Source organism: Hypoxylon fragiforme, assembly GCF_022984875.1.
Source record: "Hypoxylon fragiforme strain CBS 206.31 chromosome Unknown GGS25scaffold_5, whole genome shotgun sequence".
Classification (NCBI taxonomy): domain Eukaryota; kingdom Fungi; phylum Ascomycota; class Sordariomycetes; order Xylariales; family Hypoxylaceae; genus Hypoxylon; species Hypoxylon fragiforme.
This window is the reverse complement of record NW_026054760.1, coordinates 3,575,685-3,588,816: the sequence shown is the minus strand read 5'-3', so window position 1 is coordinate 3,588,816 and position 13,132 is coordinate 3,575,685. Positions and strand designations below refer to the sequence as shown.

Genomic DNA, 13,132 nt, shown 5'->3' with positions numbered 1-13,132 from the left:
AGCTGTTTGGATTGCGGCGCTGAATGACTGACGATCATTAAATTGAGATATGCTGGGAGCTTGTTTGGGAAACTTTGGGCGTGGGTGTTGGCGTTGCTCCGAATGTCCTTTGTGGTATCGGCGCGGGTGAGTAGGTAGGGGATATGGTGGATTTCAGGTGAAGGCAGACTGAGAAAAAGATCAGCTCATTACCTAACCTTAGGTGGTTTGCCTACCTACACTAGGTGCCCGACCTAGGCTCGTAGGTGATGTCAACAACTGCTACTATCAAAGGTCCAAGAATATAGTATAGGGACAAGAGGACATGATCAGTTTCTATCGATGTAGATCCGCGTCGAATACGCAAATAGTGCACCTGGGCAGTTTCCGCTTTCGTGCTGTTGCTATCATAACTGACTTGCCAATGTAAGTGAAATGAGCTAGTCAGATGTGTGACTGTCTTGGCCGAATCTGCCATGAGATGCCGAGTGATAGGTAGGCATGAATTGGAATTGAGAGAGAAGATCTTCAATGTTGGTCTCCCATGTATAAGTACCTACGTACCAGACCTACTTACTTACATACTTAACCTCCTTTGATAAGCTTCAGGAGTCTGTATACGCTGAGCGGATGTGTTCTTTCGATATTCGACGAGATTACAAATCAGCCTCAACGACTTCAGCACAATCTACTTGTACATAAACATGAGCTGATTGATAAGAGTAGGCCGGCATGCTATATCCCAAGTTGCATCAATACGCGTGTGTGAGTGATCTAACGATAAGCGCGCCGTTCGCCTCGTACGAGTAGCAGCTGAGCGTAAGCGTTATGACACAACTAAAGCGATGGTGCGATGTTTTATCTGTATACCTACCTATGTACACAACTTAGGGACTTATATAGGCAGTTTTAAAAGTCGTTGCGTTATTGCGTGTTCACCTGCGACTAGACTAGGACCCCACGAGGCCAACGTACATGAGTAGCGTCGAACCAACCCAAAGGGGTGGCGTCTGTACAGAGATACGCGAGATGATCCTTGAAAGCAGCTGAAAATGCTAGCTACCTAGTACTACTCGGCGTACAAGACAGTCAAGACTACAAGTGATGACCAACCTACATAGAACAAAAAGATAACTGGTGGGCGGATAGTTGCACAATGCTCTTATGTTACACGGTAGGATCTCTCGAGTTTGCTCCGTTCCCGCTCCGGTCGCTTATTACCTACCTGGGTATTCCTTTAGTAGTACCGTAGTGACCTTGTTATCTGGTTGTTAGGAATTTGGTATGCAAGCAGCCTGCTTTCCTAAGTCGGGTTTGAAGGGTCAACTACTAAGGGTCAACTACTATATAAGTTACTTGTGTAGTGGCTCAGATGACCTTTGTCTAAGACACCGGCAAGATCTTCATGAGCGGCGTGGGGGATAAATATCTGGACCTCGGAGAAGTGCACAACGAGCCTGCATCAATGATTGCGCCGAACTTGGAAACGGAGGTGATTATGTATGTTGCAGTATTGTTAGAGAGAGAGAGGTTAGAGAGAGAGGTTGAAGAGAGAGTACTAGGAGTCTAGGACCCCTGATCAGCACTGAGACGTAGCACTACCATGTACCTACATCCTAGGTACATCCATGGCCCCCGGCTCTACTGTTAGTCTGTTAGCTCTGGATATGTCCGTTTGAAGGAAAAGAGCTTGATTTCATTGGCCAGTGGTGTTTTCTTATCTCTGGGCGTAGCAAGCTCCACCTCTTGGCAAAGCTTGGCTCGATGCAAAAGCTTCCAAGGTTCATTCAAGTTCCTCCAAGATACCTGATACCTGCCTGCCCTACACTAGCCTACCCTACATACACACCTAAGCTACCTAAGGGTACAGTACCTACGATATTAATCATCATTTTAAAAGACAAAGGGAAATTCAATAATCAGTCCAAAGAGGCCGAAATCATGAAACTTATGTATATCTTACATGTCTGTAATAAACATGGAAGCTGCTAGGTACTATGTAGGTAACTATCAAATATACTGTTGGTACATACCTAAAATAGACACATCCGTCTCGATCTTCAGTCGGGTCGGGTCTTCTTTTACGTCCAGACTTGGAGGCCAAAAAAGCTCAAAGCATCACAGAGCCTCAACAAAACGCGGTGAATGAAATAGATCAATGTTTACCTTACGGATGAACTACCCCCTCAATCAAAATATATAAGTTGTTCTTTGTCCCGACTCGACGCTGTAATCAGCACTACACATCTAGGCTTTGTTTGCTTCAACTTCGATACGAACTTCGGTTAGGGGTTTCATCCGTCGATGCATCCAAGGGGCTAAGCATGGCGAATCGTGGGTAAAGCTGTAGCTCGTTCTTGATCATCATTGGCCAAACCCCCTCCTCGTCGTTGAGATATGCTCAAGAATTGACCAAGATTCACACTGCCTACCACGTGTACATGCCTATATGCTTGCTTCGGCCGCAGCGTTAAATTTTCTATGGTCGTGCAAGTTCTCTGCAGCACTACCGTTACCGTGTTCCCCGGGCAGTGTTCTATGATGATTGTAAGACATGAGTATTTCAGCTTTGGCAAAATCCACGAATGGAAAAAGTTCCCGCGTGGTCCGACTTTAGGAGACGATGAGACACTGCCAGGTGGAAGGTGGAACACACTCACACTTACACACAATGTCACACATCTCTCTCAACATTGAAATGCCCAAGGCATGTGATGTTGCCGTCGGTCTTAATGCCTACCTAGGTACCTACCTAAAATTGCAACACTTCCAGGACCGTCCAGCTGGGAACTTCCAAATATCTACCTACATGCGCTTCTTCCAAGGAACGTTCTCAACTTTTTATATTAAACACCTTACGATGGAGGCAAGTATGTATGTACGGCTGTAGCAAACATATCTAGGCACATATGCACATGCACCATACAGCTGTACGGTTAAGGGGAAATTTTCGTCACTTGTCCTAATGGATCTTAGCTGAGACTCGACTGTAAAGCTGAACATTGAAGAAAGTCATCTGGCCACTAACTACATATGCCAATATGGATATGCTTCGTGGAAGGAATCATGCCCTTCCTTCGACCTTGAAAGTTCGTCTCGCTTGTCGTCTCTTTTGAGTGGTGATCCTCCGCTCGCGCAGCCACAACGTGTGTCGGGCCACCGTATCTATCTCTATGTAGTTATGTATTAGACCTAACTAACTATTACCCAGCGCCCTACATGTAATCTCACCACAATGCCAAGAGCGTCTAAATACCTACCTAGGCAGTCAAGGGTACAATACCTCTAGTGTAGCCAGGGAGATGGAATGGGGAAGTAGGGTAAGGCATGCAGACGAATCGATTCGCCGCACCCGTAAGAATCCACTTAGCCCACCGTCTTCTCGGGTCCTTATCAGGAGCTCCACCAAGCTACCCAGCATGTAAGTCAACGTCAAGGGCCTTTTTTTTTATTTATCTCTTTTAATTGTTGAAGCATCCAGTCAGCCAGTAAGGGGGTTCCAATCTCTCTTATACCTCACTAATACTTTAGGTAGTACTTACTTAGGTAGGTACTACTCGGTCCAAAGATAGCTACTTAGCGAGACCTCGAGCATTGAACCTTGAATACACAGTACCTAGTAACTACTATGTATGTATTAGGTATCTAAAGGTACATTTCATGTGTACATACATATGTAGAACAAAGAAACTTGGTAACCGGGCCGGCTTGAATGCTGTTCTTTCAGGACCTTACGATGTACATGTACAAGCCATGAACGCCTTTTCTCTCTGACAACCTTAATGTAGAGCACACGGATAAGTGACTCAGGCAGACAATCAATGTCCAGGTACATAATCAGTACCTACCAGTGCTACCACAAGAAAAAGGTACATACTAGGTGCATACATACATGTACATGAATTGATCTGATCCAATCGAGGAAACTTCCCGAGCTGCACCACCGCCGCCTGTATTTAGGCACCGTCATCCGCCCCTGGCATCTGTTATATGCACGAACTTCCTACTTCCTTCCCTTCTCCCTTTGTCGTGTCTCTTATTTCCTTCCACCCAAAAAGCAAATCGCGACAAACCCAAAGCTTTTGTGGGACGAGTGTCTCACACCCGAGAAGCATTGCCCTAGGTAACCTACATATTGTAGTGTTTGACGAAAGGTCAACCACCTATACCTTACAGTAGGTTTTGGAATTTGGATCAACATTTGAGGTTTTGTCTTTTAATAAGAGGGCACACCACGAGACAACATTGAAGACAAGACAAGACAAGACAACACTCCCGTCGCCCGAGTCGTGATCGACGTCCAGCAATGTCCTCCAGCTTGTACGTCACGCCTTACAATGGCACCACCGGCGAGGCGGACGCCGGTTACTCCACCGATGTCACGGATCTAAATCAGTTCTACGAGGTATGGAGCCAAAATGAAAAAAGGGAGGAGACAGGACAATGCTAAATTCCGTCATTTTAGGGTGGTGACTTCGCCTGGATCATGACGTGCTCCGCGCTCGTCCTGCTCATGATTCCCGGCGTCGGCTTCTTCTACTCGGGCCTCGCCCGGCGCAAGTCGGCGCTGTCGCTGATCATGCTAGCCATGCTCTCCATCGCCGTCGTCGACTTCCAGTGGTTTTTCTGGGGCTACAGCTTGACCTTCTCCCACACTGGCAGCGCCTTCATCGGCGATCTGTCCAACTTCGGCCTCATGAAGACCCTCGCCCAGCCCTCCGTCGGCAGCACCAAGGTCCCCGATCTGCTCTTCTGCTTGTACCAGGGAATGTTCGCCGCTATTACGTGAGTCTTGCCCGGGTTGTGCGTTGTTGCGCTCTCCCTTTCCTATCTACCTATCCTATCCTGTCTCTTACCCCTACGCTTTATTCTAACCATAATCGCACCTGAATTCAGACCAGCTCTTGCGATCGGCGCCGCGGTTGACCGCGCCCGTCTGCTACCTTGCATCGTCTTTATGTTCGTCTGGGCCACCATAGTGTACGACCCGATCGCGTACTGGACCTGGAACGCCAACGGCTGGTCGTTCAAGATGGGAGGCCTCGACTTCGCCGGTGGCACTCCTGTGCACATCTCGTCCGGTGCCGCCGCGCTCGCCTTCTCCGTCATGATCGGCAAGCGATCCGGCTACGCCAAGTCCGCCGGCCTGCCTTACCGCCCTCACAACGTCACCCACATCGTCCTCGGCACCGTCTTCCTGTGGGTCGGCTGGTTCGGCTTCAACGGCGGCTCTGCGCTCGCCTCCAACATGCGCGCCGTCATGGCTTGCATCGTCACGCACCTCGCTGCTTCCGTCGGCGGCATCACCTGGGTCTTGCTCGACTACCGTCTGGAGAAGAAGTGGTCCGTGGTTGGTTTCTGCTCCGGCGCTATTGCGGGTCTCGTGGCCATCACGCCCGCCGCTGGTTACGTCACCCCCTGGGCTGCCGTCATCTTCGGTATCGTTGGTAGCATCGGTTGCAACTTTGCCACTAAGCTCAAGTTTGTGATGGGTGTTGATGAGGCTTTGGATATCTTCGCTGTCCACGGTATTGGTGGTATTATCGGTAACTTGTTGACCGGCATTTTCGCAGCGTAAGTCTTGCCTTGTATCTTTGGCTGCCCATGACTCAAAGCGAGTCTGGTTGGATTTCGTGAAAAGTGCTAACCGTTTTATAGTGATTACATCGCAGCGCTTGATGGCTTCACCGTCATCCCCGGTGGCTGGATCAACCAGAACTATATCCAACTAGGATACCAGATCGCCGACTGCGTCGCAGGTTTCTCATACTCGTTCGTGATGACATGTGTCATCCTGTTCCTGCTAAACCTGGTCCCGGGCCTGAGCCTACGTGTTTCAGCCGAGAACGAGGAGATCGGCGTCGACGACGACCAACTGGGCGAATTTGCCTACGACTATGTCGAGCTACAGCGCCACACCACCGATGTCCTCACTGGCACCTCCGAGTTGGCAACCCCGGGTACTGGCCGTGCAGGCTCGTCCAAGAGCAGTGAGGGTCCCGAGAAGATGGTATAGATATTGGAAGCATGCATGCATGTGGTGGCGTTGTCTATAAAAAGAAAATGGAGTCGAGTCGAGTCGAGTCAACAACATAACATACCATACCATTCAAGTTCGCCTAGTCGAGCCGTCATTTGAAGAGGAAAACCAGAAAAAATACCACGCCTGTCTTGTCTTTAGGAGATGGCGTCGAAATCAAGACATCGTATAAGATGACACATTACATAATAGTCGTTGTTGCAAAGGTTTCTGTGTCAATACAATTGTTCTTAGATTTGATTGTTGAAGTGGAGTCATTATACCCCTTTTTTTGTATGAACAGCATAAAGAAATCATCGTTTCTAAGTTTACGACCAGACGTAGACTGGGTACCGAGTATCTAGTGCCTAGTTGATAGAAGATGAAGTATGCTATAAACAAGACCTTTTATTCTAGTGATCAAATCTTGGGTCCAAGTAGCTATGGATTCATCGTTTAGGTATGTCAAGTTCGATGGCAGTTAGGTAGATGGACTCGTAATAGCACTCAGTGACTATCTAGGTATCTCTCGATTATGATTAACCCAACATATACAAAGAGTCATATCCTTACCTAGGTCGCAAACTTGAGACCTAGGAAAAAGAGAATAGGTATTGTTGAAGAAGAAATTGATTCGTAGACCGGCCAATTTACGCACGATCTCATTGAACCGAGATGCAGCAACTGGACTAATCCCTTTCAGTTAGTGAACAAGAAGGCAAAGAATGGCGATTTGCAGCCTCAATGACTCCGTCCAAGGTAGATAAGAACCGCCATGGCATATTAAAATGTTGGACACAATCTCTCCTAAAGGTTCGTTTAGACGATCGATCTCCAAGTAGAGGCTACTTATAAAAGTCTTAAAAGTTTTTTGGAAACTTTGTGATGATTACTAGGTAATCAATCATTTGTATTGTCTATACATCGTCATAAGAAATTGTAGCTTCCATCATGAGTGACAACCAAAACAATCCGAATGCGGGAAATGCGAAACAGACGGGATGGGCTGCGATGATGTCCAATATGAGCCTGTCTACTGAAGCAGGGCAAGCACCGGAAGCAGGTAGCGCATCCACGGGAAAAACTCCAGCAAACCAAGCAAACCCAGCACCTAGTGGAACAGGGCAGGCACCGGCAGCAGGCAGCTCATCCACGGGAGAAGCTCCAGCAAACGCATCAAACGCACCACCTTCCGTAGGCCGATACATTCCCCCACAATTGAGGACTGAGCCGTCAGTTGGGGCGGCAAAGCAACCAGCTGAACCGCCTCAACCAGCGCCAGATCCACTGGATCGACCCATGGCTCAGCCACCAAACCAACGAACAACAGATGGCCGACGCGTTTTTCGAGGAATTAGACAACCGTTCCCACGGCCTAGGGTACCCATAGTAAGCACCGCGGATCTCACAGAAGAAGCAGCCTTACAATTAAGGAACAGAATCCAGGCAAAAGGGGTGTGGTATCATCCTTCCCTGTCGCTTAGAAGTCGCTTTTACACCCGCAACCCATGCGACAGAACGCTAGGGTCTAACGGCGACGATAGAGAGCAGCTCGACGCCGTGATAGTGATCAGAGACATAGGGAATAGAAACCGGGAACAGCTGACAGCACATGTCATGGATGAGATCGGGAAGATGGAAGAGTTTGCTTCAGAAGGGCTCCCGTTAGGCGAGCCTGCCAATGTAAAGATCCAGACGAACCCTGAGGGCAGGTTGTTTCTCCAGGACTACGACGATCTCATCCAAGAATTGCAAGAGATGGAGCGCAGGATGAAGATGCATGGGTTGGCCGACGAGGCGATCAAGATCTGGAACGTCATGTGCGAGGCGCAGGGCTGGGACCCCAAAACCATTCAAGACAGGGGCCTCAGCAGGGAGTTCTTCCACGGCCTGACCACCCAGTACAGCTCGCGAATCCGGCACATGAGGGAGCAGCGTCGGGCGACCGATGAGTCGATCCCCGAAGACGATGAGCAGATCCGGCTGTTCATCCAGCGGTTCAACGTCATCCTTCATTCGCCATGCTTCACCCTGGATCTGCGCGCGGCAGAGTATTTCGCCAACTGGGCGGAGAGCCTGGTCGGTGACGACAACTTCTTTGGATGGGGCACCAATCCCCGGCTCAGGCCACGAACTGTGATATTAATGTTTGAAGGCACTTATATGATGCCGTTTGACAAGGCACAGATATTGAGTAGGTTTATGATGAACCCCTTACCCCTTACCCCCTTTTTCCATAAAAAAAAGAAAAAGAAAAAGAAAAAAGATTTAACAAGCAAAACGCATAATTCCAATTTAATTGATTGATTGAACTATATATGCTAATGAATTCCCCCTTTTCTCTATTTATACAGAGGCCGACCCCTTCTACGCCGGCGACATCGAGGTAATCGACAGCTGGCTAAGCTACCGGTACCAGCACGACCGACTGAACCCGACGCGAAGGGAAGAGACGGACGAGATCCACAGGAACCGGTACATGCCCTGGCTCAACGCGCTGATCGCCGTGGTGCGCCCGGTCCGCGAGCTCACCGGGGAGCGGCTGGAGGAGTACCGGACGGCGGAGACGATGCGGCGGGCGTTCGTCGCCTGGATGGACGCGAACCGGCAGCACCAGTGGACGGGGACGGGGCGGTGGTGCCGGTCGGTGGTGCACATGTCGACGAACCCGGACAACGCGGCGCGGCAGACGCTGCGGCGCCGCCAGGGCTCGGGCTGGTACTGCCCCTTCCACAAGCAGATCGTGCGGTGCAACGGGTGCGGCTGGCAGTACCGCTGCGTCATGTGCGCGCACCCGCACACGTGCCCGTCCTGCAAGATGCCCTTCTTCTGCGTCGACTGCGGCGCGCGCTCCTTCGACGCCAGCACCAACCGCGCGTCCTACATGTACACCCTGCTCGAGGCCGACATGGCGGCGGGCCGAGTCCGCGACGGCACGGTCGTCACGCCCGTCCGCCACGACAGCCTCACGTACGCGCACACCCTCAACGGCCGCAGCCCCTACATCGAGCGCTCGCCGCCGCACGGCGGGTTCTCCGACGGCCGCCAGGCCACGCACATACCGAACAACCACCGCAAGTTCGACCAGTTCACCAACCTATATTCGGTGCTCGAGGTCGAGGGCGCCACCGACACCGAGGACGAAGACGGCAACGGTAGCGGGAACGATGGTGGCGGTGGCGGTGATGGTGATGGTGCTGGCAGCCCCGTCGTCGACAATGATGACGACGAGAACCCCGCGAACAAGTCTGCCGCCGCCGCCCAGGCGTTCCTCTCCTACGATGGCGAGGACGATGGCGACAGCGACTGGTGGGCGGGCGAGGAGTTTCAGAGCTGGCACGCGGACGAGGACTACGAGAGCTACCGCCGGCAGCAGTGCGAGAAGGGCAACCACCATTATGCGCCACTTCCCCACCACCAGCATCAGCATCAGCACGAGGAGCAGCAGCATCACCACCACAATCACGAGGAGCACCAGCAACAGTCGCCCCCAGAGATAACCATCACCTCCGCGACCCCCCAGCCACCGAAACACCTATTCCACGACCTCGAGCCTCGGCAGCCGACGCCCATGCCCGTCTCCGGCGCGCACCTGGACCCGCACTGGCGGTCGCAGGCGGACCTGCTGGAGGACATGGTGCGCAGGCGGGGGCCGTCGGCGCTGGGGCGGATCGTGGAGGAAGGGCCGAGGAAGCGGAAGGCGGATGGGGATGACGATGACGAGGAGGAGGAGTGGCAGAGGAGACGGATGAAGCGGATGAGGGATTATTGGCATTTGGGGTGAGGGGGTTTTTGCTTCCCCCCCCCCTTTCTTTTTTTTTGCCCGGCCCTTGTGCCTTTCTCATCACGGAAAGTTGGTTGCTTGTGTACATATGCGGCTATGTTTTATTTGTTTTCCAGCGTTTTCAAAAGCTATTTTTTATTTCCCCATCTTGAGCTCTTATCGTTAGAAGGATAGGATAACCCAACTTTTTGGTCTGTTTTTCTTGGTGTCGTTATCATGCTCCGTGGACAAAAGTCGGTCGAGTAGATAGGTACCTAGGTAGTTCTGTATGTAGCTTGATGTTGTATGAGAGTAATGATATTGATTACTTTTACTCGGGGGGCTAGGTACCTAGTAGTGATCCCTTTTTCCTCCTCTTCTTTCCTCTCCTGCCCATCGTACCCCAGTACCCAAAGTAGATCTGTGCAAACTCGGGATATGAACTTCTCGTAAAAGATCGGCGTGTGTCTAATATCCAAAACCCATAGGTAGGTAGGTACTTGCCCAGTACCTAACCTAGGTAAGACATAACCCCCCAAAACACCTAAGCTAGAAACACAGTGGCGAGATAGATATGAAAACAATAAACAATAATTTTCAAAAAGATAGATTATGACGTTGGCTCCAAATCCGAGCCTCTCAACTAGTAGGTAGTAGGCAGATATAGGTTGTTAGGTGGGTACGCATGCACACACAGGCTCTCCCCTTCACCTCAGGAGCCCAGCACGCACCTGACCCTCTCGAACTCGCCCAGGGCGTTGGGGAGCACCTTGATGTACTCGACATTCATGTGCCTCTTCTCAAAGTCCCAGAACGTGTTGGCCCAGGTATACCTCGCCTCCGCCGGGACCGCCACAGCCGCGTCCTCCTCCTCCGCCGCATGGCTCGGCGACAAAGACGAGGATGCCACGGACACCGACGAGGACGAAGACGACGACTGCTGGTTTTGATTCTGGTGCTGGGAGTGGTGGGGGTGGGTGTGGTGGTCCAGCTGGCCCTCAAGCCGCATGATATCAACCACAGCGCTCAGCGCGTTGAACCCGTCCCAGACGCCCTCGCGCCTGTCGAAATCGCCCATCAGCTCGACCACCTCCCTGCGCACGCGGGCGACGCGGCACTTGGCGGCGACGAACGCGAGGATCGGGATCTTGGCGACCTCGTTCGTGAAGCCCATCCTCGCGGGCGCGTCTGCCGGGGGCGGCAACTCCTCGAACAGCCGGTAGCGGTGCAGGATGTCGTCGAAGTCGGGGAGGAACTTGTCGTACGCCATCTCCGTCGGGTCGAGGCAGCAGGACACCGCCACAACCGCCACGCTGTGCCAAAGGCGCAGCAGCTCGAGGCCCCTCGTGTCGCGGTGGTTGCGCGTGTCGGCGGCGTGATACGCCAGCGAGGCGAGCCACACGCCCAGCTCGCTCAGGATGGACAGGTACATGGCCTGCTCGCCGTAGGCGTCGGCCTCGTCGAAGGCGTAGCGCGGGCTGGCCTTGTACCACTGGGCCTTGCTGAGGAAGTTGGCCATGCGCACCTCGAGGTGGTCCCAGATGTGCTTGGCCTGCTCGACGGTCTGCGGCGGCGAGAAGGTGAACGGGCTGTCGAGCGGGACGGCCGCGTCGTCCTCCTCGCCCTCGTCCTCGTCCTCGTCCTCGGTGAGCAGGATGTGGTACGCGAACTTGCCGTGCGCGAAGGGTATGTACGCGCACTGCACGCTGTGCCGCAGGAAGATGCTCGTCATCTCGTCGACCTCGTCCTGCTGCGCTGTCTGGTACCGGTGCCATTGTCGTCGTAGGATCGACCGCGAGCCGCTGCTGCTGTCGCTGCCCCGGTTCCGCATGTTCGTCAAAACCTTGATGCCGCTGCGGATCAGGTTCCCCGAGCTGTGGTAGTTGCCCTGCATGTTCTCGAACACGATGAACAGGAGCGTGGCGGCCATCGTCAGACGCCCGTCGATGCCGTAGGACCTGATGTTAGACCGTAGGTGAGAAAGCGCCTTGGCGTGGTGGACGAGCGCCGCTTGGTGGTGCCGGTTGGGTACCGCCGGGGGCCGCCACGTTCGGAACACCTTGCCCGTGGGCTCGTTGCGGAAGTCCATGAGGGCACGGCCGTACGCGCCTATGCTGAGAATCGAGTGATGCACGCATTGGTTGGTCAGACTATCTCGGAGCGAAGTCTGGGTCCAGAACTTGGACGGGTAATACGGCGAGAGCTCGTGAGCGATCTGGAATCTGAACAGCGTGAAATACCACTTGTCCTCCTCGTTCATCTCAAACCCGAACCTGGGCATCGGTGTGGCTAGAGGGCGAAGATGTATAGACTGAGGTGGCGTTGACGTGGCAAGTGTCTTGCTAGATGACTCCAATATGGAGGCTAGTTTCGGTTTGGGGAGCAGCAGCCGTTCAGGCCGATGTGATTGGGCTTTGGCTCTGGGTGGTGCGTAGCCCTCACACATCAGTCCTAGGCGCTCGCATTCTGCGCAAGCTGGCTTGCCTTCGTCGCATTTTACCTATATACGAGTTTAAGTTAGTTGTCCCAAGTCATGATCTTGATGAAGTGACAGTGACAGTGACAGTGATAGTGTGAAAGAAAAAGTAGTTGTATTATTAGGTATCCAGCCCACAAGGCTAATAGGCTTCATGCTTGTCTGTCTACATGGTGCCTATGGTGCCTATGTAACGACAGTATCGATGAAGCGAGGTTCAAAGACCTCAGTATAGTAGGTAGCATATATATGGTATATGGCATGTGGCATGATATGGTATGGTATATACTAACATGTCTTCTTTTACAGCTAATGCACCCTATGAAACTCGGCGGAGAAGGTATTAGCTAACGTATTCATTCTTCAGCTGAAACGAACGGGACAGGGCTGAATAGGTAGGTTTTCTTTTTTCTTTCTTTCTTTCTTTCTTGTTTTAATTACCTGTTCGGACTTTGGGCTTGCTTGCTCTCTTCCGGGTTGGTCGTAATACCTCACTTCGTCGGATATTAACGCAGCTCTTGTTCGTTGAATCGAGCAGCTGTTGGCTGCGCTTATTTGGTCGCGGTTTTGTCATATTGAGTAGTAATAGTAGTAATAATAGTAGTAATTATCTATTTCTTCTTTTTTGTTGGTAATGAGTAGCTTGTCTCTTGTAATACTCGGCTGTAGTCCTTCGCTGACCCGCTATCGCCCAATTGTTAGGTAACCTGGGTAGGTAGTTTTACTCGGATCTTTCTTTTTGCTAGCCTGAGGAAATTTGGTTGATCTAGCTTAAACGGAGCAATGACCTGATTGATCAGTAGAGAGATGAACGGGTGATTATTTTGATCTGGAATAGAAAGGTATATATTTGTAAGCAGGGGGGGAGGATTGGATAGGGTCGTCGTAAGCCGGG

General features: G+C 51.8%; 3 protein-coding genes across 3 annotated transcripts; 2 read left to right on the top strand and 1 right to left on the bottom strand.

The window, feature by feature from the left end:
• The first annotated feature begins 3,929 nt into the window (after positions 1-3,929).
• Positions 3,930-6,513, top strand: GGS25DRAFT_492779 (ammonium transporter). The gene is made up of 4 exons (XM_049261213.1): positions 3,930-4,384; positions 4,445-4,764; positions 4,876-5,553; positions 5,638-6,513. Exons 1-4 carry the CDS (start codon positions 4,286-4,288, stop codon positions 5,993-5,995), a joined length of 1,455 nt encoding a protein of 484 aa, XP_049117196.1. The 5' UTR covers positions 3,930-4,285; the 3' UTR covers positions 5,996-6,513.
• Positions 6,514-6,949: 436 nt separating this feature from the next.
• GGS25DRAFT_522231 (uncharacterized protein) lies at positions 6,950-9,782 on the top strand (the record flags this gene model as incomplete). The annotated part of the gene is made up of 2 exons (XM_049264187.1): positions 6,950-8,192; positions 8,353-9,782. The coding sequence occupies 2 exons, from the start codon at positions 6,950-6,952 to the stop codon at positions 9,780-9,782; spliced, it is 2,673 nt and encodes an 890-aa protein (XP_049117195.1).
• A 345-nt stretch (positions 9,783-10,127) lies between these two features.
• Positions 10,128-12,667, bottom strand: GGS25DRAFT_301847 (uncharacterized protein). The gene is made up of 2 exons (XM_049257658.1): positions 12,531-12,667; positions 10,128-12,261 (listed from the first exon to the last, which is right to left on the bottom strand). The coding sequence occupies exon 2, from the start codon at positions 12,205-12,207 to the stop codon at positions 10,474-10,476; it is 1,734 nt and encodes a 577-aa protein (XP_049117194.1). The 5' UTR covers positions 12,208-12,261; positions 12,531-12,667; the 3' UTR covers positions 10,128-10,473.
• Positions 12,668-13,132: the final 465 nt, after the last annotated feature.

Coding starts and splice junctions, on each gene's coding strand:
- GGS25DRAFT_492779 (XM_049261213.1), top strand. CDS start 4,286: ATGTCCTCCAGCTTGTACGTCACGCCTTACAATGGCACCACCGGCGAG. Junction 4,385..4,444: donor ATCTAAATCAGTTCTACGAG/GTATGGAGCCAA, acceptor CCGTCATTTTAG/GGTGGTGACTTCGCCTGGAT. Junction 4,765..4,875: donor GGAATGTTCGCCGCTATTAC/GTGAGTCTTGCC, acceptor ACCTGAATTCAG/ACCAGCTCTTGCGATCGGCG.
- GGS25DRAFT_301847 (XM_049257658.1), bottom strand. CDS start 12,207: ATGTGTGAGGGCTACGCACCACCCAGAGCCAAAGCCCAATCACATCGG.